Source organism: Poromitra crassiceps (assembly GCF_964638095.1).
Source record: "Poromitra crassiceps genome assembly, chromosome: 3".
NCBI lineage: Eukaryota > Metazoa > Chordata > Actinopteri > Beryciformes > Melamphaidae > Poromitra > Poromitra crassiceps.
The window spans coordinates 3,335,575-3,362,379 of record NC_139625.1 but is presented as its reverse complement, the minus strand read 5'-3'; the positions used below and the strand labels follow the sequence as shown (position 1 = coordinate 3,362,379).

The following is a 26,805-nucleotide window of genomic DNA, read 5'->3' as shown; positions in this document are numbered from 1 at the left end:
CCAACCAGTTCCCCTCCCTCTGAACAGGCGCCCTTAACGACCAGAGGAGGAACCACATTAGCAACCAGGATATTGCATGTTTTGGTGAAGGGGGTTCCTATATGACATCATTTATTTATCGCTGTTTGTCCTGTGTTCTTTTGTCCGCCAGACTTCCAAGAGCCGTATGCCGTGGTGGTCCTGCTCGAGAAGGATTTAGTTGTCATTGACCTCGGACAGATTGGGTGAATACGTATTTATGGTGTATTTTCTGTGCATCTTAGAATGTGGGTGTTGTAGACTCAATAAATATACTGATACACAAAACAACGAGAGAAATGCTAGTTTTAAGCTAATGTACAGAGTTGCCGGAGCGAAATACAACACTTTTATGGGTCATCTGTGTGAGGATCTGTCTGAGAGAGCGGAGGAACGCACACCAGTATTGGAGGAGGTGCTGACCACGGCGGGAAGACAAGTGTGAACAAAGCAAGTTGCACACGACGCAAAAATAAATGTGAAAATATATATATCTATTTTTGCGTCGCGACTACGAGTGCGCAACTTCCTCTTTCACACTCGTCTGTCTAAGGGACTGTTCGTTATTTATGAGAGGGGGGGTATGGTGCAGAAAGGGGGAGGGATATCAAATATTTTTTTGAGTACTGGGGAGGGACTTGTGTTTTTTATTTTGGCTTTAGGGAGGGATATATATTTTTAAATGCGTTTTTTCGTTCCAAAATTCGTGTTTACTCCCCTATTTATATCTATGGTTTATCTGTATGGTGACTGGACTCCGCTCCAGACCGCTCGCCGCTCTCGATACAGATTTCACCCGCTCGCACTCACTGCTCCGCTCAAAAGAATAAAAGAGATAAAAAGGCCAGGGTGTTTTAATTTGCGTTTAAACGCCTGGGCAATGGGCATTGCTCACTACAAATAACATGAGCTCAGCAGAGTCGGCTGCATGCTCGTTTCTCTTCCTTCTCGTCTCGCAGCAGCTGGCAAGAAAATAGTGGGCGTGCACATGAAGTAAGCCAAGTCTTATTGGAGGCTGGAGCGGACATCACAGTGCATCAGTGTCACTCATCCAAATAACGTTAAATCTGCAAGGGATATATATAGCACCTGGATTACATACCGTAAATTCCGGACTATAAGCCGCACCTTTTTTCCCGTTTTTTGGCCTTTTTTGGCCCCTGTGGCTTATATAACGGTGCGGCTTATCTATGGATTTTTTCAAAAAAAAAAAAAATCTCTCTTTTTTAGCACTCTTTCTAACTATAAATCCTATATAACTATAATAAGTTTTAATTTCCTCTCTTGCCCTCTTTTCACCACACTGTATGACACTGTATGACACTGTGTGCACTGTAAAAAACAACACAGGTGGTGTTGTGTTATGTTGTTTTGTTGAAATGTTAATAAATGGGAGCTTCCTCAAACAGCCATCTCTTTCCCGACAATCCCCTCTGTGCATGAACCCTTACATATGGTAATTAAACATTAAAACACAATAAAAAAAAAAAAAAAAAAAAATACCATTAAAACACCCGCGGCTTATAGTCCGGTGCGGCTTATATAAGAAAAAAATAGTCAACTTTGCAGGTGCGGCTTATACACCGGTGCGGCTTATAGTCCGGAATTTACGGTACATGTTTCACATAGGGTTGTGTTTTGATTTTTATTGTTTTATTTTGTCCAATATTGAAATGTTCTAAAATTGCATGTTGTGCTAACATAAACATTATTTATATCTACCACTTAGCCTATTTTAGGCTGATTTGGTTGCTATTTCTTGTCAATTTATTACCCTCAATGCATGCTGGGAGTGGGAGATATCACATGTGGCTCAATTAGCCACGCACCGATGCATTCTGTTTCGAACATGTTGTGATTGAAACTGGAGCGGTACTGAGCGGGTGATCGGCTTTATAACTAGGAGATGAGGCCGTTATTGGACTGGGTACTAAACTTTATATGCCCCCCGCCCCCTCTCTCCCCCGATGTCATAGGGCGCTATCAAACGTAGCCAAATCATCAGAAAAGGTCATATTTTCTTCAGTAGGCTACTACCTTTGGTGTGAATATGATAAAGTGTGGTTATTTATGGTGGAGGGAGGGTCATGCATTTATCTCCAGTCACTCAGGGAGGGATATGGAAAAATATTTATAGATCTGGGGAGGGTGAAGGAAAAAAACGAAAACAAAGTCGCCCCTGCACCATACCCCCCCTTCTCATAAATAACGGACAGTCCCTAAGGAGAAATCGGCAAAAGAGGTGTCAATGATGTCTGTTTTTTTTAGCTCTCAGTCTTATTGTTTAAAGTAGTTGGTTCATCATCACTCAGAATAGTTGACCGGCAGCTGGACCGACGAGAGCACATGAATGCAGTTGACGCGACGTCTTCTTTTCCAATCTGATGCATTGCCCCCGTCGTCTCGACAGGTATCCGATATTTGAGAATCCATATCCTCTCGGCCTCCACGAGTCGCCCGTCACCTGCTGCGAGTACTTCGCCGACTGCCCCTCCGAACTGATCCCTGCACTTTACTCTGTGGGCAGCCGGCAGAAGAGACAAGGCTACAGCAAGAGGGTAGGTGGCTCTTCACGGACGCCTCACGGCTCTCTACACTGACATTAGCTTCCAAGAGGAAGAAGTGCTTCTGTTTTGTTTTGGAAAATGTGTTTGTTTTTTCCAATTCTGCTCTGGAAGGCAGGCTGGCTGTCCACAGCGTCAGTTATAAGCCACCAGATCACATTTGTGTGCTCATCAGGTAGTGTAATCATTTGCTGCCGGCCATTACGACGTTGGTTGTCATGGTAGCTAGCGACACAGGTGTGCTGCTCGTGGCATGCTGACATTTTATTTTCTGCCCGACAACTGTCGGTGCCTGGCACCGCCACTCTCTTGCTGGCTCTCCTCCATGCCTGTTGTTTGCTCTACTCGCTCTACCAAAAAAAAGAGAGAAGAAGATCTGAACAGCCAGACTATATAGAGAGGCAAAGTGAACGTCGCTTCCTGCTTCAGCACTGTACCAGAGATTTTCTTCCGCAATTTATTTTCCCATAGACATTTCGCAAAATGCGCATAAAAATAGTTTTACTTGGTCAAACCAAACGGTTCAGCTATATTTAGAATCGGGAGAGACCGTAGAACAGGGATACTCAACTTGCTTTGATATGAAATGATAGAAGGCCAGGGGCCAGTTAATAAACAAACAATATACATTTTTCTGTAGCGGATTGTAGGTTTTTGGGGTGTCAGCCGGAGTTTAGTCTGACAATGTTGTGCACACCGGATAGTTAGTTAGGTTAAGTTAGTTAGGTTAAGTACATGCATAAGTGCCTGGGCATACATAAGTGCCTGGGTAGCGAGCAGACGGCGGTATTTGACAATTTAGCAGCGAAATCATAGATTATTGAAAGATATTCCATACTCCAGACTGAAATGCTATAACAGAAGCGGAGTATTGGCCAGAATGACATGAACATTTGGACACTTATTCAGCGGGTATCTTGCATGTTGCGTTCAGGTGCACTGTAAAAAAAGATTTTTTTTTCTTTTTGCAATTGGCCCGCGGGCCACCAGTAGAGTATCACTGCCGTAGAACATTTCACTCGGACCAAAACTTTAAAAAGCAACATTGAAAAAATATTTTCTTTAAACCCGCATTTTTTTTTTTACGTTTTGGTCCGAGTGAAATGTTATGCGATCTCTCCTGGTTCTAAATATATCTGTACCGTTTGGTTTGAACAAGTACAATCATTTTTATAAGCATTTTATGAAATGTCTATGGGAAAATAAATGGCAGATAAAAATCTCCGGTACAGTGCTGAAGCAGGAAGTGACGTTCCACTTTGGCTCTCTATTGCATTTTCAGCGATGAAATTTGAATAATGTTTCATACAGGGTAGGAAATTAGCGGGGGGCTCGGAGCAAAATGCCCCTAAAAAATCCACAATTGCCCTTGGAACTGGGGTGACGGGGGCTTTTAAATGCCCCCATAAAATAAAGAGTTTAATACTTTCTGTATTTTAACAATATTCTGTATTTGCAAAGCGTAACTCGAAAATGGTCAACTAGGAATCCGTACGACCCCCGCCCCTCTTCCTACAAGCGTTATTGACCTCAGTGACAGGCAGCACAAGCTAGCTGGACAGCTAGTTCACTCATGTTTTTGCCAAGTACATTAATAACACGCCGGACAATCAAGAGTGTCTTTTTGATAGGGAATGTGGATCTTTAACTGTGATTGTTTATGAACTTTTAGAAATAAAAGATGCTTGGATAAGAGTCATTGATTGCTCTGTCATGCTACATAGGTGCAACTAAGGTTTCTCCCAACATTGATCAATTGCCCTGGAAATGATCCAAAAATGCCCCCGAAATATATTTCACAGGGGGCAAAAATAGCCCTCGTTTAAAAAAGCTATTTTCCTACCCTGGTTTCATACCACCTGTGCTCATGTGGTTGAAATGCTCCATGTGGTTTTGTGGTAGTCGGGCTGTTCAGAAAAACAACAAAACAACAACAACAAAAACATATTTGAGCTGAATATACCTTTAGGTCTGTGAGAGGAAATCCAATTAACCGTCCCGACTATGAATCAAAAGTTCTACATGTGTTCCTGTTTTCTATTTCCGAAGTATCACGAGTTTATTTTTAGAAACATACTTTGGGGCTACGAAGCTGGAAGCACTGCAGCAAGCCTGCCTTTTGTAGCATAAAGCTCATTTCCTATGGATTGAATGCATTCATTCATCTAACTTGTTTATCTCATCTTCATAGGAATGGCCCATTAGTGGGGGGAACTGGGGCCAAGGCACACAGAGCTACCCGGAGATCATAATCACGGGGTGAGTAGAAATCCAAAGCCTTGGAGAAATCAAACGCACCTCTGATACACATAGAGACACTGCGGAGCGCGTCATCGTTCAGAAACCACGCCCAAAACGGGGGAAAACACAAACTCCCGTCCAATCCTGGCGTTCTCCTATGTCGCGTGCATGGTCGGGTGTTGCACAAAAAGATTTTATATGCAGAAGATCAACACTCCAACTTACTTCATTGACAGCAACATCCACATTTTTCTTCTCGCCAATTCTCAATGGCTTCCTTGTAGGGATGTCCGATATTATCGGCCTACCGATATTATCGTCCGATATTAGCATAAAAAAATCATATCGGAAAATATCGGTATCGGTTTTCATGCCGATAATTTTTTTTTCTTTTATTTTTTTTAATACAGGGGGAGTCTCACTGAGAGCAATGCTCTCTTTTTCAGGAGTGCCCTGTTCACATTCACACACACATTCACACCTGGAGGCTGACCAGTACAACCACAGTCTGATCTGTTGGCCACTGAGCAGCTCCACTGGAGCGGTTGGGGTTTAAGAGCCTTGCTCAAGGGCACCTCAGTGGTGGTAATGAGGGAGGGGCAAGCGCTGCCTTTCCACTTTCCCCAACCGACGACCTTCTGGTCACAAGTTTGCTTCTCTAACCGTTGGGCCACCACTGCCCCAATAACACTTACAACTTTAACACAACGTGCATATTAACACGTTCACTGCCATTGACGAGTTATCTCGGTTTACAGAATCCGACGGTTCACTGCCAAAGACGAGTTATCTCGGCTTAATTTTTTTTTAAAAAAATTTGACGGTGGGACGTGGATCAACGCTCCCCACGTCTCCTATAAAAATATTGGAGTCAGCGAACGTGTACAACCCATTCCACGGACCCACTAAGTGGCGACAGTGCTCTCCACACTAGGAAAAGCAGAGCCAAAACTATAGGGTAACGCGCGAGGAAACCATTCTCTACTGTAAAATGGATTGGCGAAAACGCTTTCTCTTTCGCGCATTATCGCGCTGGGAGCTGGCGGTGGGGGATTCCAAAAATAGACTGGGTGGAAAACACTTTGAAACACGCAGCATAAAGCCTAGAATCGCACAAAGCTTCATCAAAGCTCTCAAACCCAAGAAACAAGTGAGCCCTATCCACACTCGCTGCCAGGGAGGGAGGCTGCTCAAACTCGCAGCAGCAGCAGCAGCAGAATACAAACGCTGCGGAGGAGAACGCCCACGGAGGGAGGAGTTGGAAGCAGAGGGGGGTTTCCTGCTGTTATGGAGGAAATTACTGTTCAAAACTATTGTTTAGATGTCTGACGTCTTACTGATGCCAAAAATGAATGGTTAAAGTGACTGTTCTATCGAATTTCACAAAAAGCCGTTTATCTCAAAATAAATTTCCAGACGCTGAAACCATGCTGTATTCAACTGCTAATGCTTACATAACTACTAACTCTACAAACTAACTCTTTTAGACAGAGAAAGCACACATTCTATTAGTTCTTTTGAGATATTGTGTGTTCACAAAATCTTAGCAGAAAAGAATCCTCGGGTCTTGAAAGATGAGCCAGAATCCTCAAAAAAACCCTCTGGCAGAACCTACCTACAGTAAAAAAAAAAAAAGGCTGGCAGTGAATGTGTTAAGCTACATTATGTAACTTGTTACCTGAAACTTTGGTGGAAAAAAAGCCCGCTTATATCGGTATCGGTTGATATCGGTTGATATCGGTATCGGAAATTAAGAGTTGGACATTATCGGATATCGGATATCGGTAAAAAAGCCAATATCGAACATCCCTACTTCCTTGTTTTCCTCGGTAGTACAAAAAAAACTTTAACTGGCGATTTTTTACATTTGTTGTCTGCGCAGCCCACCACACAACAGCTTTTAGCTATGTTTAATTCAAGGAAAATGACGCTGGTGTGTGGAAATGAACGGAACTTTCCCCCCGTGATGGGCGTGGCCTATCATGCAGCGTCTCTATGGAACTGTTGGATCCTCAAAGTGGTGGCTTATATTCTGTTTTCTCTGCCCCCCCCCCCCCAAATAAATAGGCATGCTGATGGGTCAATCAAATTCTGGGACGCTTCTGCACGTGAGTATTTTTCCCTACTGGTTTGCTACCACGGGTACGTAGATCACAAGGCCTCTCTAATGTCTTCCCTCCGCTCTATCTCAAAGTAATGCTTCAAGTACTGTACAAGCTGAAGACTGCCAAGGTGTTCGAGAGGGCCCGCGGTAAGGAGGAGAAGCCGAGCACGGACATCGTAGAGGAGGACCCGTTTGCCATCCAGACTTTGTCCTGGTGCCCGGAGAGCAGGATGCTGTGCGTGGCCGGAGTCTCCGCCCACATCATCGTCTACAGGTTCAGCAAACAGGAAGTGACCACCGAGGTCGTGCAGGTAAACGTTGCGTTGGGGGGAGGGGGGTGGGGGGGCGCGAAACCTGCAATCCTCGAGTCTACCACTACACTCCCCGGACGCCCTGAAGTGGGCAGTTCATTGTCCAAACACCCCCCCCCCCTCTTATTGGGACATTAGGACAATTGAGAGGGAGACAGGGTCATGGAGACATACAAGATATGGTCCTGGTGTGACTCCAGTCCAGAGATACACATATACTTCCAGACACAGAGGTCTTAACCACTACACCCCCACTGGGAAACAACATTTCTTAAAGCCTTTGTTTATTATAGTTTATTTCCTTTGGATATACAGCATCTCAAAGAGGCTTAATGTTTTTATCGCGTGATAAAGTGTGGAATCTGTGTCTGACAATGAAATGTCCACGTTTTCAGACTGAGCTTCTGAGGGAGCAGAATCCACCGGATGTATTTATTATCCTGCTCACATTGTGCATCCAGATATCTGACACTTTATTTTGATGCTCAGTGCTTTTTACAAGTATGCTTTTATGCTGCTTTAGTGCCACTGGGATTTAAGAGGCTGCCATAGGTACTGCAGAGGCAGGTTCCCTGCCTACCAACTCGAGGGTCGCAGGTTCGAGCCCCCCTGTGTCACCTCCAGCTTGGTCGGGCGTCGGCGACCATACTGGCACAATTGGCCGTGTCTGTGGGTGGGCAATCTGAGAACCCAGAGTCTTGTCAGTCAGCCGATTCGACTAGTGACTATTCTGGGACAGACGGACGATATTTTGGGTTTCCGTCATTGTTTATAGTCCGACGGCGTCTCATGCAGCTCTTTATTATGATCAGTGTTGGGCAAGTTACTTTCAAAATGTAATATACTACATATTACTAGTGACTTTCATTTGAAAGTAATGAGTTACTTTACAATAATACTGTCTGTGTAGAGTAACTCCTTACTTATTACACTACTTTTGCATTACTTCACCAAAATAACAGCAGTAGCAGAATGACATCACTGCCCGGGACCGTCCCGAAAAATAATTTAAAGTCTTGAAGTCAGTGTAAACAATCCAAAATTCTAAATGTTATTCTTTTCCTTTGTTATTGTCATCTATAGTGGCTATTTGCATAAAAACACACAGTTTGGTTAGGGAATTATTGTATCTTTATTTATGTGCTTTGATTAAAAAAAAAAGTAACTCAATTTCTAACTGGTATAATATTACTGAAATCCTATAAGTAATAAGTTATATTACTGAGTTACTGCTAAAAGTAATATATTACATGTAATATATTACTTTTGTATTGGCGCGGACGTCATCCACTCTCCACCGGGAACCCTGAAATATCAGAGTCTTATTAGTCGTCAGACTGCTAGATTCTGGGTGCCCAGATTGGCGGGTGGGAAGCCGGATTAGGGCTATGTGTCCTGGTGGCTGCACTAGCCCCCCCCCCCCTCCCCCCCTCTGGTCGGTTGGGGACGCCTGTTAGGGGGGGAGCGGAACTGGGGGGAATAGCGTGATCCTCCCACGTGCTACGTCCTGCCGGTGAAACTCCTCGTTGTCTGGTGAAAAGAAGCGGCTGGCGACTTCACATGTATCGGAAGAAGCATGTGCTAATCTACAACTCTCCCCAGATCTGCAGAGGAGGCGGAGCAACGGCCGGGGCAGCTTGGCCGGGGCAATTGGCCAAGTACAATTGAGGAGAAAACGGGGTAAAATCAGAGAGAGAAAATACGAGAAAAAGGCATTTCCATCGGCATTAACCTACTTAGTTATTTTTATCGTTCCCACTGTTGTTGTTGTTGTTGTTCTTGTGAACAGGTGTCTTTTTGCGGAATATTCATATTTGTTGCTGTTCTCTCAGCTGTTGGAGGTGCGTATGCAGTGTGAGCTGAGCGACGTGGAGTCCCCTGACCCTGGAGGGGAGCAGACCCCCACCCTGCCCACCCCCGGAGCCTCCTCCAGCCCCCAGGAGAGCGAGCCTCCCAGCCAGCCCTTCACGGGCAGCAACTCCTCTGATGGGCCCCGGGACAACATACCATGCCTGCAGTATGGCCCTCTTACTTTGTCTTTGTGCAAGAAGGGGGTCGACAATCTCATAACTGACACACAGTCCAAAAAAAACCCTCATGAATTATTCAAACAGGCACAAGCAGGACAATGATCCAATCATCCAGTCACAAGAGAGTAGGTCAGAAAAATGCCTAGTATTGGAGGAATCCTACCTGAAGTTCACACCTCAGTACACCTGCGACTGCACTCGGAGAGCATAGACCTCCGCCAAGGCCGATACTCCAGTCTGTTATGATACGCACATTTAGTTGTGTCGGGTCAGAACCCTGACCCTGACCCACCCACATCCTCCCAGCCACACCGCCCACCCACCCCTCAAACCACGACTCTCTAGGACCTGCCTATTCCCTAGATATGGCCCTTTTCCCCTAGCCCCTCCCCCTTTCCTGACCACGCCCCGTCCCACCACCTGCATCCCCCTTCCCCACTCCTCCTATCCACCCCTCGAATCCCGACTCCCTACGACCTTCCTATCCCTAGCTACGGGGCCTTTTCCCCCTAGCCCCTCCCCCTTTCCTGACCACGCCCCGTCCCACCACCTGCATCCCCCTTCCCCACTCCCCCTATCCACCCCTCGAATCCCGACTCCCTACGACCTTCCTATCCCTAGCTACGGGGCCTTTTCCCCCTAGCCCCGCCCCCTTCCTTGACCCAGATCGCATCGGATCTGCGCCAGAATGTAATGGGTTCTTCCCTGGTCCATGCTACATACACCCTTCCACCAAGTTCCATGAAAATTGGCCCAGTAGTTTTTCCGTAATCCTGCTAACAAAAACAGACCGACGGCCAAATGGCACTGAAAACATACAGTAAGCTCCTTGGTGGAGGTAATAACAATAATTATAATAATTATTATTATTAAATCAACTGGGAGCAAGTCGAGCAGTGTGCGGACTCTATTTCTTTTTATAAATAACAATAAGCTGAAAACTGAGAAGCTGAACACTTACTCCAGGAAAAGCCGGTGAAGTAGAGCCTTCTGTCTCACGCTGTCTGTGTGTTTGATGCAGGGTGCGCAGCTCTCCGCTGAAGCAGTCTCCGGGCTACCAGGTGGAGCTGGTGGTCCAACTGGTGTGGGTGAGCGGGGAGCCACCTCAGCAGATCACCAGCCTGGCTGTCAACTCCTCCTATGGCCTGTAAGACCCAACACCACACGCAGATATGTTTTTTATGTTTCTTCATATGTTGAGCGTTCCGCTTTCGAAAGCTACGGATATTTTGATATCGGATTCTAACATGATTATTATTAGATCGCATCAGTCTCTAGCGTCCACACTTCTCAAGTCAAGTCAAGTCAAGTTTATTTATATAGCCCTAATTCACAAGCATGTCTCAGAGGGCTTCACAGAAAGTATGTCTAGCTGATTCTAGCTAACACACAATAACAAGAATATACAGAATAAAGATAACATTTGAACATTTGAAGAAAACAGGAGAGTGGAGGAGGGAGGGAGAGGGAGGAGGGAGGAGAGGGGGGAGGTGGGGAGAAAATAGGAAATGTGGGGAGGTGGGAGGGCGCAGGGGAAGGAGAGCAGTGGGAATGTGAGAGAGGGGAGAGGACAGAGAGGAGGAGAGAACAGAGAAGGAGAGGTGGAAGGGTACAGGGGAGGTAGAGTAGAGGTAGGGTCTAGGGTGGAGGGAGGGAGGGAGGAGAGGGGGAGGTGGGGAGAAAATAGGAAATGTGGAGGAGGAGAGAACAGGGGAGGAGAGATGAGGGTGCAGGGGAGGGAGAGCCAGGGTAGGGATAGGGTCTAGGGTTGAGGGAGGGGAGGGAGTAGGATACGGGCCCGGATTAGGGCGAGGGTGGGGAGAAATGGGAAATGTGGAGGAGGAGAGAACAGAGAAGGAGAGGGTGCAGGGGAGGGAGAGCAGGGGGAATGTGAGAGGGAGGAGAGGGCAGAGAGGAGGAGAGAACAGAGAAGGAGAGGTGGGAGGGCGCAGGGGAAGGAGAGCAGTGGGAATGTGAGGGTACAGGGGAGGTAGAGTAGAGGTAGGGTCTAGGGTGGAGGGAGGGGGTAGGATACGGGCCCGGATTAGGGCGAGGGTGGGGAGAAAATGGGAAATGTGGAGGAGGAAAGAACAGAGAAGGAGAGGTGGGAGGGTGCAGGGGAAGGAGAGCAGGGGGAATGTGAGAGAGGGGGGAGGACAGAGAGTAGAGGTGCAGGGGAAGGAGAGCAGGGGAAGAAGAGCAGGGGGAATGTGAGAGAGGGGGGAGGACAGAGAGTAGAGGTAGGGTCTAGGGTGGAGGGAGGGAGTAGGATACGGGCCCGGATTAGGGCGAGGGTGGGGGGAAAATGGGAAATGTGGAGGAGGAGAGGACAGAGAAGGAGAGGTGGGAGGGTGCAGGGGAAGGAGAGCAGGGGGAATGTGAGAGAGGGGGGAGGACAGAGAGGCAGAGAAGGAGGGGTGGGAGGGTGCAGGGGAAGGAGAGCAGGGGGAATGTGAGAGAAGGGAGAGCAGGAAGTGGCAGGGATTCAGGAAAATAGGGGAGAAGAGGAGGAAGAGGAAGGAGCAGAGGGGGGGAGAATGAGGAGAGAGCAGGAGAAGGGAGGGGGGGGCGGTGGGATGTGGGGGAGGAAAGAGCATGGAAAGAGAGGAGAACAAGAAGGGGGAAGAAGGGAAGAAGCGGGGAAAGGGGGAAAGAGAGGGGGGGGGAGAAGATCAGACAACTGACTACTCTAAGCATTAACCAGAGCTAACTGGGACATAGTATCTAGCTAATCTACAGCCTGATCTGGCCTATCCTACCCTGCTCTAGTCTGATTTTAGCCTGAACACTAACAGGTCAGCCTTAGGCTGTAGCTAATCTATCGCCTACCTAAGCTGTTCTAAACCAACCGGCAGCCCTCGACCAGTGATGAAGAGCACCGATGCCCCCCGACCCGGCCCCCGCCCACATATGGCGTGGGAGGGAAGGCCAGGCCGGGACACAGCGGCACCCCCTCACCCCCAGTGAACGCAAGAAAACCTTTCCACCATATGGATCACCGCATGGATTGCCCCAGTGACTTGGCTGAGGAGGAACCTTGTGAGGTCGTTGTGCTAGGGGCCAATTGCTGCGGCCCAGGCGGACCCAGCCCCCACGCGACCCGCCCCCCCAGCCCCCAGCCACCAGCATAGTGACTGAGAGCGTGAGAGCAGGCCACGCGGGGGACGGGCCCACCCACCAGGCCACAGCAGCGGACCCCCATCTGGGGACTCCCCTCCGAGACAGGCCGAGAGATGCCGGGCTAAACCATGCACAGAGTTTCCGATAATGAAACTCTGTGAATGGTTTAATATGGAAATAAAATGTACAAGAGAACAGAAAATTGAAAATGTAAAAAGAGTCCAACAGAAGGGATATAAAAATGTAATTTTTAAATTATCCTAAGATCAGGGAAGGGAGTTGAAAATCTAAAAAGTAGAGTCCAAAAAGAAATAGAAAATGCAGTCTTTAAGTGTTCGTAGGTTTAGAGAATACTAGTTAATTAACTAGGTGACAAAAAGGGTAACAAGATTGGGAGTTCCATGAGGATGATCTGAGGAATCCATGAGTCCGCGTTGGTGACATGGATTAAGAGGAGGGGAGGGGAGGATAGGAGTCGGAGGTGATGATTAAGAGGAGGGGAGGATAGGAGTTGGAGGTGATGATGAGGCGGCGGGGGGGGGGGGGGGGCTGGGGGGGCGCCCCCCCCTTCCCTTAGGCAGGCAGGTGACCAGGATGATGAGGATAGGGGTCGGTGGTGGTGAAGAGCCCGGGGTGTCAGACAGTAGAAGGAGTAGCGGCAGGTGGCTAGGGCGATGACGGCCGGACCTAGGGCTGCAGCGGCGGGGGTGTACGTCAGGCCAGTGAAGGACACCTGAGGGGGAGAGAGAGAAGAGAGCGGGGGAATCTGCGCAGAGGTGGAACTAACTCTATAGACAACAATAAAATTAGGTCAAAACAAAATTTATTAGGATTTTTTTTTTTTTTTTTTTTTTTTTTTTTTTTTTAGGATGACTAATACTATACTGCTAATTCAGGTCTAAGTACCACCTAACACCACTGTCAATGATTCAGCCCTGTTGATGCGGACCGTAAATCATGACCTACAACAAAATTTATTAGGATTTTTTTATTTTTTTATTTTTTTATTTTTTAGGATGACTAATACTATACTGCTAATTCAGGTCTAAGTACCACCTAACACCACTGTCAATGATTCAGCCCTGTTGATGCGGACCGTAAATCATGACCTACAACAAAATTTATTAGGATTTTATTTATTTACTTTATTTTTTATTTTTTAGGATGACTAATACTATACTGCTAATTCAGGTCTAAGTACCACCTAACACCACTGTCAATGATTCAGCCCTGTTGATGCGGACCGTTAATCATGACCTACAACAAACAAAACTAAATTAGGTCAAGTCTAAGTTTATACTGATACTGCTGGCTTGTGATTGCCCGCTCAGCAATTCAGGACTAGGTTTATTCACCAGCTATTAGATTTTGTATCTAAGCTACTGGGTCGACTGATGCCATATTATTAAATTAGGTCAAGTATAAGTTTATAATGATATTGCTGGCTTGAGACAGCCCGCTCAGCAATTCAGGATTGTATGTACTCAAGAGCTAATAAATATTTCTGGAGAATGACATCATCAAACACAACTATCAAGCACAACCAAATGATTGGGAGAATAAATGGGTTTTGAGTCTAGTTTTGAAGATTTCAATGGAGCCAGCTTCCCTAACTGACAGAGGAAGCTGGTTCCAGAGATGTGGAGCACGGTAAGAAAATGCTCTGCTACCTGCTGATTTTTTCTTAATTTTAGGGACGGTAAGATAATTACCGTCCTGTGAGCGGAGAGTACGCGTGGGAACATAGGGAATGATTAGCTCAGATAAGTACGGAGGTGCGAGCCCATGCAAAGATTTATAGGTTAACAGAAGCACCTTAAAGTCTGATCTGGCCTGAATTGGGAGCCAGTGGAGGGAGATTAAGACCGGAGTTATATGATCAAACTTCTTAGTTCTAGTTAGAATTCTAGCAGCGGCGTTTTGCACGAGTTGTAATTTATTTGTGCTACAGAGTGGAAGGCCAGAGAATAAGACGTTACAGTAGTCGAGTCTAGATGAAACAAAGGCGTGTATTAAGGTTTCGGCATCCGTTGCATTTAGCAAGGGACGGATCTTTGAAATATTGCGGAGATGAAAGAAAGCTATTTTAGTGATATCCTTAATGTGAGCATCGAATGACAGAGTAGGATCAAAGGTAACACCTAGGTTTTTCACCTTTGAGTTTGGAGTAATTACGCAGTTCTCAATGTTCAGACTAAGATCAGTGAGAAATGGAAGTTGGGTTTTTGGGCCAACAACTAGTAGTTCAGTTTTGTTGGCGTTTAGTCGTAAGAAATTATTTGACATCCAGTCTGTAACAGCGATTAAGCAGGATTCAAGATTAGCGAGTTTAGAGCGATCGTCTGGTCTAATTGGTATATAAATTTGGGTATCATCGGCATAACAGTGAAAGTTAATGCCATATCTACGGAAGATTTCGCCAAGAGGCAGTAAGTAAACTCCAAAGAGTAAGGGACCCAGGACTGATCCCTGCGGTACACCAAACTTCACTGAGGAGAAAGTGGACATGATATTTTTATATGAGACACAGTGTGTCCTATCAGACAAATATGACTTTAGCCAGGATAGGGCAGTGCCCCGGATACCTACGTAGTTAGATAAGCGGTCTAGGAGGATCTTATGATCGATGGTATCGAAGGCTGCGCTTAAATCTAATAAAATGAGAAGAGAGGAGAAATTAGAGTCGGACGCAAGGAGAAGGTCATTGGTTACTTTTGTAAGAGCAGTTTCAGTACTATGGAGTGATCTAAAACCAGATTGAAAGGGATCGAGAAGTTTATTATGTGAGAGGTAGTCAGTTAATTGTGTCGAGACTACTTTTTCAAGAACTTTAGAGAGGAAGGGGAGATTTGAGATTGGCCTGAAGTTGTTAAGAACCTCAGAATCAAGGTTTGGCTTTTTAAGTAGGGGTTTGATTACAGCAGATTTGAAGGAGGTAGGGACAATGCCAGAGGAGAGGGAGCTATTGATAATGTTAAGTAAGGGGGGGCCTAGTATTGGAAGGAGTTCCTTAATCAACTTTGCAGGGAGAGGGTCGAATAAACAGGTTGTGGATTTAGATGAAAGTACAATTTTTGAAAGTGCATTTAGAGAGATAGTCTCAAAATTCGAGAGTATAGTACTCTCGTCTAAGGTTCTAAGGACAGGGCTAGGAGAGGGGTTAGCACCCTTTGTGAGTAATAGAGAGTTGCTAATTTCATCTCTAATACAGATAATTTTACGGTTAAAGAAGTCAAGGAAGTCATTAGCTGTAAATGGAGAGTTTGTATTGGGGGAGGGTTTGCGAGTAAGATTTGCGACCGTGTCAAATAGAAATTTAGGATTATTTTTATTAGTGTTAATAAGATCTGATAGGTAGGAGGCTCTTGCAGCGGAGAGCATGCATTTGTATTTTAGTAGGCTATCACTCCAAGCTAGTCGAAAGACTTCAAGCTTGGATGATCGCCATTTACGTTCTAGTTTTCTGCATATTAATTTTTGTGCGCGTGTATCGTCAGTATACCAGGGCGAGGGTTTTTTAGGGTGACGGATTTTAGTACGTAGAGGTGCGATAGAATCCAGCGAGGCGAGTAAGATTGAGTTAAATTGATTTGTGAATTCATTAATGGAGTCGATCCGCTCTGGGAGAGAGGAAAGCGGCCCCGATAACAAATCAGCGAGTTCAGTGGGAGTAGAACTATCGATACGCCGGGCGGTGTAGGTATCGGCTAGGTTTGATTGCCGGAGGGGCAGGTCTATTTTAAATTTAATGAGATAATGATCTGACAGTGCTGGAGGGTATATCATGACTGACAGATCTGAGACGTTAATCCCACGAGCGAGGACGAGATCAAGCGTGTTGCCGTTAGAGTGCGTTTGTTCATGAACCAGCTGAGCAAAGCCAAGGGTGTCGACTAAAGATAGAAAGGCTTTGCAGAGTGGGTCAGCTTTACGGTTAACATGAATATTGAAATCGCCAATGATAAGGATATTATCCGTGCGGGTTACGAGGTCAGAGAGAAAATTGGAAAATTCATCAAGAAAAGATGAATAGGGCCCAGGTGGGCGGTAGAGCATAACTAGGTAGAAGGCTCCGAGGCCAGCTATATTAGAGTGTCTCATAGTAAGTATCTCACAAGATAGGAGCTTATACTTTTGATCCTGCAAAAGACCTAGATTTGAGTTATAAATTAGGCCAACGCCCCCACCATTTCTTGACATTCTGGCAACATGCGAATTGTCAAAGTTAGGGGGGGAGGCTTCAATGAGTGGAAGAACAACGTCCGGTTTTAGCCAGGTTTCGCATAATCCCATAACGTCAATATTATGTTCAATGATTAAGTCATTGACCAGGAGGGCTTTATTGGTGATTGATCTGATATTAATGAATCCAAATTGAATAGATTTATCATCAGTGTTAGTTAATTTAGAGCATTCGATACCAGGAGTAGATTTAATCTCAATGAGGTTGGTGTTTAACGTTTTGGGGGGTGGACGAGAGCGGCGTGAGGGGACGGAGCGACGAAGAGAAACTGTGTTAATTTGAGAGATCGTGGTATAATACGGAGACGGAGCGGCGGTGGTAACAATTGGATTAATAACAATAAGGTTTGGGTTAGGATATTGCAGAGCGTTTATGGGTCGGTTACTAGTAGTAGTGCGGCGCAGACGGAGCACAGTCTGTATTGGATAGACTAAGTTAATTAAACTAGCAGACTCCATAACCGCACAAGTAGAACTAACAGGCTGTCTAGCAGCCTGTGGCCCTGCATGTTGTGGGTGAAACTGTCAATCAAGGATAACAGTCTGGGTTTGCCGTAGGCAACTATCTAGGTTTTTTGATAGAGTGCTGGCGCCCAATGGGGTAGGGTGGATGCCATCCATCTTAAGCATGCCAGTCATGCCTCTAAAGGAGGGCCAGTTATCTGAGAATAGGTAGCCCTTATCAGCACAGTGTTTGGCCAGCCAGTTGTTGAGCCAAAACAGCCTGCTAAAAATGTCAGAGTTAAGTGTGACAGGGAGGGGACCAGAGACAATTAGTGGATGCCGACTCATCTTGCTAGCAAAAGCACAGGTCCTAGTTATGCTGTGCTTTGTGATCTCCGATTGTTTAAACCTAGCATTGTTGGTGCCAACATGTAGTATGATGTTGTCATGTGTAGCCTGGGTAATTGTCTGTCTATGGCTGTTTGTTAGCACCCTAAGAGTAGCTTCAATGTCGGGTACTCTGGCCCCGGGCAGACAAACTATCTCGGCTGGTGTGTTAAGCTTGATATTGCGGGTTATAGAGTCTCCAATCAATAGAATAGAGGGTTTAATATTGTCGGGCGGAGCGGACGACGCAGCATGCTGAACAGAAGAGTTAGCAAGCGGCATGAATCTATTCCGAATCTCAACCGAAGTGGTTTGTTGGGAAGCGGGCTGCACAGCGGCGGGCTGTGCACGTTTAGCGCCACGGCAGTGTGAGACAACTGTAAACCCATCATCCACAGACTGTGGGGCCAACGAGACATTGGCCGGGTTGTTCTGCTCGTGCTGCGGAGTAGCATTAACGGGGGTACCAGCTGGACCGCAGCTAGCATCCTCGCTTAATTCACAATACACATCAGCTACTGAGGTACATTGTAAATGATCAGGGAAGCCAGTCTGGTTAAGTGTAACAAGACTATCATTGGGTGACTGACGTTTATCGTTCTCTAGTTGGGAAACGCGGTTTTCTAATAGATTAATCATATCTAAGAGAGAGTGGATAGTAAGAATTGGATCGATCTTACCCGATTCGGGAGGGAGATGGCTAGCGTTAGCCATGTCCGGAGCGTGTCGTAGTGCTGCGGCCAGAAGCAGCTCACGCCGTTGCGGTGCCCGGGGACCTGGGGCCTTGGGAGCAGAGGCTGGTAGCCTAGGTTGACGCCGGACCAGTTCGGGCCAGTCCGGGGACCTGAGGCCATTTGGAGCAGAGGCTGGTAGCCTAGTTTGACGCCGGACCAGTCGCTCGGATGATGTGGCTAGTTGTTGTGCGATGAGGGCCCGGGATACTGAGGGAGCTGGTGTTGAAGTAGTATCAGGCAGCAGCTTGAAAATAACTTCATCATCCGAAGGAAATGAGCGTGATTCCACGGATCCACTAAGCGTAGTCGTATTGGATAGTCCCGTAGCATGGTGATTATCCGGGGGGGAGAGCGAGAGCATTGTAAACAGTTTTAGCGTTAGCTGTTAGCTGGTGGCTAGCAGCTCTTGTTTACGTTAGCCTAGCAGGCGGCTAGGCTAACGTTTAGCGATAGAACGGTTGTTTCAGATGTCCGCGGATTGAGAGAGAAGAGTTATTGAGTAGCGATGTGATATCGCAGGCAGAGAAAAGATAAGATAGCAAAAGGTAGGCGAGGAATTGGCAAAATAAGTCGTAATAGGCAGAGCTGAAAAACACCGGTATCACACAGCGTCGCAGCGTTGTGACGTCAGCGTTGTGTTTGAGGCTGTCTCAACAGCTATTTCTCCTGGGAAATAGCTGTTGGGCGTCTTCTGTGGCTCCATTGAGCTAAATCTGGTACCCGTACATTACCATCTCTTTACATTGCATGTACAGTATGTGCATTGTGTCTGGATCATGTCCAAATTTCACAGAATTCAACCATATTTTTCAGCCAGGCCACTTCTAAACTCCTCAAAAAAAGTTCGGAAACGTTAATTCGGTCGATTATTTCTCCCCTTTACTGATACCAATTGGTATTGTATTTTATATCGTTGGAAAGCCTGATTAGTCACCTTTACAACGAGGTACAACTTGTAAGGATCGTGCATTCGTGGAATGAGCAACACAGCTAACCGTGTGGGTAGCGCCCCCCAAAAAATGTGCCAAAATCCCCTGCAATATTCTTCTGTTGGTATTCCCTCTTGTTTTGAGTTGCTTGGTGGATTGGATGATTGCACTCTCCCACAGTGATGAGGAAAAATCAACACATATTGGCCATTTTTACACTTTATTCAGACACTGTCAGGGACCTCAGTAGCGTGTGGAAGATCCATACGCAGCCACAACAGCTTGGCACCTCCTCCTCATGCAGGTCACCATATCGGGTGCCAGTCACACACCTGTGACTGGCACACACCTGCCAGTCCTTGAAGCTCAAAACAAGAGTGAATACCAACAGAAGAACATATAATCTTTTTGGGGCTCTACCCACACGTTTAGCTGTGTTGCTCATTCCACGAATGCACGATCTTTGCAAGTTGTACCTCGTTGTAAAGGTGACTAATCAGGCTTTCCAACAATATAAAATACAATACCGATTGGTATTATTAAAGGGGAGAAATAATCGACCCAAATAACGTTTCCGAACTTTTTTTGAGGAGTTTATATTTGGTTTTGAAGATCCAGTAGGGTGTCAGCAAAATCTGGTTCTTCTTCTACATCAATTATGTATGTAGTCTCAAGGATTGTCTGAACAAAGAGCAACCAGAACCACTGGTTGATCCCAGTGGGAAGGATTTTTCCTTGCTTGTGGGATTTGGGTCGGTGAATTCTCCGTGTCATCAAAGTCGTCGCTATGAACGAGTCAAAAAGCCTGTTTGCAGAGGTCCGCGGTAAAACCTGACTCTGCCAGACGGGGGCGGTATATCCGGCCGTGTCAGGTTAGGTCCGCGGTCTGCACGCTTGCATTCATAAGGAGCGTAACACGTGTCTCAAGAAATGATCTTTGCTTCCTGTCACACAGAAAGCAAACCAGGCATTATTGTAGAGCAACTGTAGATAAAGCCAGCATCCCCTGCATGCAGCATAGTAAGGGTTAGGGGACATTCAGACCAATAGCATTTTTGGAGCTGCCAGCGTCTTCCTGCAATTCATTCTCTATGTAAGGACGCGCTAGACGTGCTCCTCTTTTAATGAACGCACCTGGCGTTTCAGCGCTGGTGGCGTCTGTTGTTTTTGGAGGAGCGCTGTGGGCGTTTTTAAGATGAAAAAAGCTGAACATTAGAGGAAAAGCGCCCTGCTAGTCTTTTTCACTCATCCTACCTTTTCTCCTCCCGAGGGATTTTGGCTGGCTACCATCCTTGTGGTCGTTGTGTTCTGATCTGTACTGCGCGCGACTGCAGGGGAAAACAAACGCTCCGTGCGCTGTGTTTTGTGCACAATGGAAGCGCTCTCGACATGATTTTCATAGCGTTCTGACTGAAAAAAACACTTTTGGTGTGAATGTCCCCTTAAAGAACCCCAATGCAAAGCTTCAATGCATATAAAATGGCGTCTGATTCTTCATTCTTGGGATGTCACCCCCCCCCCCCCCTTGTGTTACAGTGTGGTGTTTGGAAACAGCAATGGCCTGGCTGTGGTGGACTACCTCCAGAACACTCTGCTGCTGAACATGGGCACGACGGAGCTGTACAGCCCGTCTGAGCCCTATCAGAGGCAGCCGCGCTCGCCGCGCAAGACCCGACAGCCCTCCGGAGGTGAGCTGCTCTCCCGACACGATGGCCTCTGCTTTTCTGTCGTCGGTGTCTCCCTCCGATTTGAGTGCAGAAACTCCACCTGTGACGTGTCTCTCTGCTTGCACTGGGCTTGACGTTAATCCCTCCTGAAGTTAATCCTCTATCGAGTTCTTACTCATTTCATCTTCCCCGGTTAGCGGAATGTCTGTGGGTGTTATAAAGATGCAGTAGAGCTAGAGAGAGGCGGGGTTAAAGGTACAGTAGAGCTAGAGAGAGGCGGGGTTAAAGGTGCAGTAGAGCTAGAGAGAGGCGGGGTTAAAGGTGCATTAGAGCTAGAGAGAGGCGGGGTTAAAGGTGCAGTAGAGCTAGAGAGAGGCGGGGTTAAAGGTGCAGTAGAGCTAGAGAGAGGCGGGGTTAAAGGTGCAGTAGAGCTAGAGAGAGGCGGGGTTAAAGGTGCAGTAGAGCTAGAGAGAGGCGGGGTTAAAGGTGCAGTAGAGCTAGAGAGAGGCGGGGGCCGGCTGACACTTGGCAGCCGGTTCGGCTTCGCTCGCCGCATGAGCTCCCCCCCCCCCCCCCCATCCCCGCCCTGCAGTAGCTCCTCTCCCTCAACAGGGGGCATCACGACACTGGCAGATTCTCCCATCTGTTCAGTTTGGACCGGTGAAAAGACAGTGGCGCATGCCGGTTAGTCGTGATCTGTATGTTACACTTAGAGCGGATGAGTTAGTCGCCTGTGATACCTTTTTTGAAATGGATCCCGTTTTAATTCCAAGTTAAAACGACGTATACGAGTTGTTGACTTGCCTTGTTTGAGCTTTGTTGTCTCTGTCATGTCATTAATGTGTTTTTCCTCTCTATTCTTCATCATGCATCCATTCACTTTTTGTATTCCTACATTGATTCCTGTCTCAGTGGCCTGGTGCTGGATTCAACATTGAGTTGATTACGAAACCACGAAATATAAGAAATAAGAATAAGAGAATACGAATAAGAAATAATCGGTCATTTGAATTTGTTGTGAGTCCGGCACCCGGCCTATTGAGTTCCATCGCTGTCTTCTCTTCTGTGCTTCTGATTTCCACTCATGTCTTTCTGTCTCACTGTTTCCTACTCTTGCTCTCTCTCTCTCTCTCTCTGTGGTATCGTTCAGGCTGCATGTCCAGCCTTTCTTTCTTGTATACTGAGTCTGTGAAAAAACTGCGCTCGTCTCACCTCAGTAAGTCACGCTGGGTCAGACTACTGTATGTTGTCTGTCAGTGTCATCTCTCTTCTCTTAAGTCTTACCTTTTTGTCCAATGTCTGTCAGGCTATAATATCTGTAGTGCTAGACCACATTCTTATGAGTAATAGGTCAAAAGTACAGGGCCCATGACAACATAGCATCTGTAGCTTTTAGGTCAAAAGTACAGGGCCCATGACAACATAGCATCTGAAGCTTTTTAACAGGGCTCTCACAGTACTTCAGCCTAAGTATCAATTAAGGACCAGTTAGTGATTGTAGCCTCCTGTTATAATACACTGCTGTCTGTTTACCTACTGAGTTATTGTTAGGGATGCACCGATATGACCGTTATTAATTATTACCCATGTCGATATGATCTGTATAAAAACACATTTCTATGATCATCACATTTTGTACATACTGAAAAACACATGTATGAATTTGAAAAAGTAATGAATTTCTTAATTTCCAAAACATTTGGAAAAGCCCATAAATCATAGATTTGCCGTACTAGGCATTCCTAGGCTCAACCGCTGCGCGGCCTCACCTGCTCTTATGACATCACCGATGATGTCACAACTTTGCATCACTGATGATGTCACAATGCCTATCACATCATCAGTGATGTCACAATGCACAATTGTTCAAGTGTCACTCCCTTCCGAGACAAAATTGAAACAGAGAACATTGCCCACATGCTCCCTTTTATAATAGATTGTTTCCTCTCAAAGTGAAAATGTTGGATGATCTCGATAACCGTTATTAACATTGCAACATCGGCCGATAGCGATATGATTGCTGATATATCGTGCATCCCTAATTATTGTGATTGAAGCTCTCGATACAGGGACTGGCAGTAGATACAGGGACTGGCAGTGGATACAGGGACTGGCAGTGGATACAGGGACTGGCAGTAGATACAGGGACTGGCAGTAGATTGGGCAGCTAACATGAGTGCCACATGTCATTTTAAGCTGTAAAAGCTTTTAGATGTGTAGTGTTTGTGTGAGTGCTAGAATAAATCAGACATGTCGTTTTAGTTGTGATGGGTGGGGATCATTTTTGAAACTCTTTATTTCCATAATGTGAACTTGCCCACGATTTAGACACTCAGATCAATTCTGTTGCTCTGCCAGCTGTTTGGCTACTAGCCCATTGATACCTGATGCAGCATTTGTGTGTGTATCCCTTTAAGACGTGTGGCGCGGTTCGCGGTCTTAAAGGGATACACACACAAATGAGGGATATATACACGCAAATGCTGATTGACTTCCCTCGCCTTGGCTTACTTATACTGTCGAGGTGACGCTAATTACTCGCACCTCACACATACTGCAGCACCTCACACATACTGCAGGAATACTACTGCAGCACCTCACACATACTGCAGGAATACTACTGCAGCACCTCCCACATACTGCAGCACCTCACACATACTGCAGGAATACTACTGCAGCACCTCACACATACTGCAGGAATACTACTGCAGCACCTCACACATACTGCAGGAATACTACTGCAGCACCTCACACATACTGCAGGAATACTACTGCAGCACCTCACACATACTGCAGCACCTCACACATACTGCAGCACCTCACACATACTGCAGCACCTCACACATACTGCAGCACCTCACACATACTGCAGCACCTCACACATACTGCAGCACCTCACACATACTGCAGGAATGTAGGCATAGCTTTAGCAAGAGTTGGAAAGAGTAGCACAGTAGCAGTAGCCCAAGAGCAGGAAAGAATTGATGAAGTTAACTTAACTTATTAAAAGGCGTCTCTGTGCCTCCCTCCCTCAGTGCTCTGCGACTCCAACGACGGCACCAACGCCTCAGAGGATCGATGCAAGTCACCGACTTCAGGTAAACTTCTCTCGAGTCTTTTGCGTACAAACGATTCATCATCCATCATTGACCCTAAGAAAGAAGTAGATCTTTCAAACGCTCTCGCTTGTCATATAGGATCTACCTACAGTATGTACCACTCTTATCTGCTGTCATATAGGATCTACGTCGCCCTGCAACTCCGACGACGAACCAAAACAACAAAAGTTCATAGAGAAGGGTACTGTATGACGTTAGCGAACCAAAGAATACCTATGACAGCATTATCCCCGTGGGAAAAATCGAGCATTTGAAACCCGCTGATGTCGTCTACTTTGTCTTTTTTTGAACCATTATTTGCAGTGAAGTCCAAAAGCAGACGCTTTTCCAAGACGGTTGCCAATGACTTTGGTACTGTATGATCCAGATGTCTTCCTGCTTATTTCTCTCTGGTTCTCTCTGATGACAGCGTCCGGCTTGTCTAACCACACTGCACCTTAATCCAGCGTTAATCTGTGCATCTTGTGAAAGAAGTGCCTTTAAGAAGTGTCTTTTTACTAATCATGCATCTAATCATAAGGTGTTGGGTTCTTGTATTGGTCAACCAAAGTGAACGTCACATCCTGCTTTTCTCCCTGTACCAGCGTGTTCAAAATATGAATGGTTGTGAATGGAGAGATGCGTTACTTTTTTTTAATGTATTGTGGCACGGGAGAAACACATGTTACATTTTGTGAATTTAAAAGATAACTATGCATGTCAAGAAAGCCGCAGTTTGTCCTGAAACTGAAACGTAAGGTTTAGTTTTGTGAATCATCTACTCAACTAATCAACTATCTCGTGTCGCACATTATACGTCACAGCATCAACAGCAACGGACTGGCGGGAGAGACGTCACTTACGCGACTGGTTGTGCGTAGTCTTTGTGATTGATAACTTATAGTGCCACAGTTTTACCACAAACCTTTCTCGACTTGCTTATCTTATCTTTTACATTGACAAACATGACGTGTGTGTTACTCCCGTGGCACAATTCAAACGGGATCAAAAAGGTAGCGTATCGCTCCGTTTACCGCCGTTCGTGTTTTTCACACGCTGGTACAGGGAGAAAAGCAGGAAGTAACGTTCACTTTGGCTCTTTATTGATCGGGATTAGTTATCAGATCATGCGTGATGGAAGGACATCATTTGTATGTCTGGTCTACGGCTGTTGTAAAAAATTTTTTGCTCATACAGTAGCAGCGATCTTCAGTCGGTGCTCCCAGCATCAACTGAAGACCATAAGGGACCATTGCTTTAGAGAAACTAATGATGTCTATATAATTGAGGTTCAATTGGTTAAGTTACGTTGAATTAATTAAGTTAAGTTTAAGTATATTAAGTTAAGTTTGTGTTTGATCTTTGTTTAATCTGCCAAGGATCTGGATGGGACCTGTCATGGCCCAGACGCCAATTGAAGATCGCTGCATCGATAGCATAGAGAATCTGCTTCCTGATACTAATTTCTAACCAAGTCTCTGTTGAAGTGAATGATCTTCCTTTGATTACTAATGTCTGACCAAGTCTCTGTTGAAGTGAATGATCTTTCTTTGATTACTAATGTCTGACCAAGTCTCTGTTGAAGTGAATGATCTTTGTTTGATTACTAATGTCTGACCAAGTCTCTGTTGAAGTGAATGATCTTCCTTTGATTACTAATGTCTGACCAAGTCTCTGTTGAAGTGAATGATCTTCCTTTGATTACTAATGTCTGACCAAGTCTCTGTTGAAGTGAATGATCTTTGTTTGATTACTCATGTCTGACCAAGTCTCTGTTGAAGTGAATGATCTTCCTTTGATTACTAATGTCTGACCAAGTCTCTGTTGAAGTGAATGATCTTTCTTTGATTACTAATGTCTGACCAAGTCTCTGTTGAAGTGAATGATCTTTCTTTGATTACTAATGTCTGACCAAGTCTCTGTTGAAGTGAATGATCTTCCTTTGATTACTAATGTCTGACCAAGTCTCTGTTGAAGTGAATGATCTTTCTTTGATTACTAATGTCTGACCAAGTCTCTGTTGAAGTGAATGATCTTGCTTTGATTACTAATGTCTGACCAAGTCTCTGTTGAAGTGAATGATCTTTCTTTGATTACTAATGTCTGACCAAGTCTCTGTTGAAGTGAATGATCTTTCTTTGATTACTAATGTCTGACCAAGTCTCTGTTGAAGTGAATGATCTTTCTTTGATTGTAGAGACACAACTCGCTGCCTTGTATTTGATGGCAGGGCTTCACTTCTATGAGCTACCTTAAGAGGCGGTCTCTTTGAATTAAAGGGAGAGTTCAGTTTTTTTGGATGTGGGCCTTTGTGGGGTTGTATGAGGTATGTGCATGCCATACAGTCAGTGTACTACACGCAGTAGAATGCAGCCGGTGTGGTCCCAGTTTGGAGAAATGGAGACCGGCCGCTTCAGGCATGTAGAGCTGTTTGCCGAGTGTGCAGGGGGCCGCGAGCAAAAAAAACAGAAAAAATACATAAAAATGCTTCCATACTGCTCACCTGGCATAATCCAAGTCTCCACAAGCCCTGAGGTGCCAAGTTGACTTGAAAATATGTCATTTACACCCTGTGTTTAGCTGAAATCCGAGCCAGGTGCTGGAGCTATAAGAGGAGAGTGAGCTTCCAGCTGCATATGGCTATATTTCAGCTAAAAACAGGGTGCAAATGATGTCTTTTCATGTCAACTTGGCATCTCAGGGCTTGTGGAGACGTGGATTACGCCAGGTGAGCAGTGCAGAAGCATTCTGTACCAACCTTTGTGCCTGAAACAAATTTCCCCTCGTGGGTAATAAAGTTAATCTCATCTCTCATCTCTCTCTGTTTTTTCTGTTGTTGCTGATGACCCAGTTCACACTCAGCAGACGCGGCCGGTCTCCATTTCTCCAAAACTGGGACCGCGCCGGCTGCATTCT

At 45.8% G+C, this 26,805-nt stretch overlaps 1 protein-coding gene across 2 annotated transcripts in view; it reads left to right on the top strand.

Moving 5' to 3' along the window:
- Positions 1 to 26,805, top strand: part of stxbp5b (syntaxin binding protein 5b (tomosyn)) — a 112,601-nt gene that overhangs the window by 65,945 nt on the left and 19,851 nt on the right. For both annotated transcript variants that reach the window (XM_083633819.1, XM_083633818.1), the window contains exons 11-21: positions 152 to 224; positions 2,429 to 2,576; positions 4,774 to 4,841; positions 6,891 to 6,931; positions 7,018 to 7,238; positions 9,071 to 9,255; positions 10,290 to 10,415; positions 20,661 to 20,812; positions 23,827 to 23,889; positions 24,032 to 24,091; positions 24,214 to 24,261. In XM_083633819.1, coding sequence (XP_083489945.1) covers positions 152 to 224; positions 2,429 to 2,576; positions 4,774 to 4,841; positions 6,891 to 6,931; positions 7,018 to 7,238; positions 9,071 to 9,255; positions 10,290 to 10,415; positions 20,661 to 20,812; positions 23,827 to 23,889; positions 24,032 to 24,091; positions 24,214 to 24,261 — 1,185 coding nt within the window. The remainder of the gene's footprint in view (positions 1 to 151; positions 225 to 2,428; positions 2,577 to 4,773; positions 4,842 to 6,890; positions 6,932 to 7,017; positions 7,239 to 9,070; positions 9,256 to 10,289; positions 10,416 to 20,660; positions 20,813 to 23,826; positions 23,890 to 24,031; positions 24,092 to 24,213; positions 24,262 to 26,805) is intronic.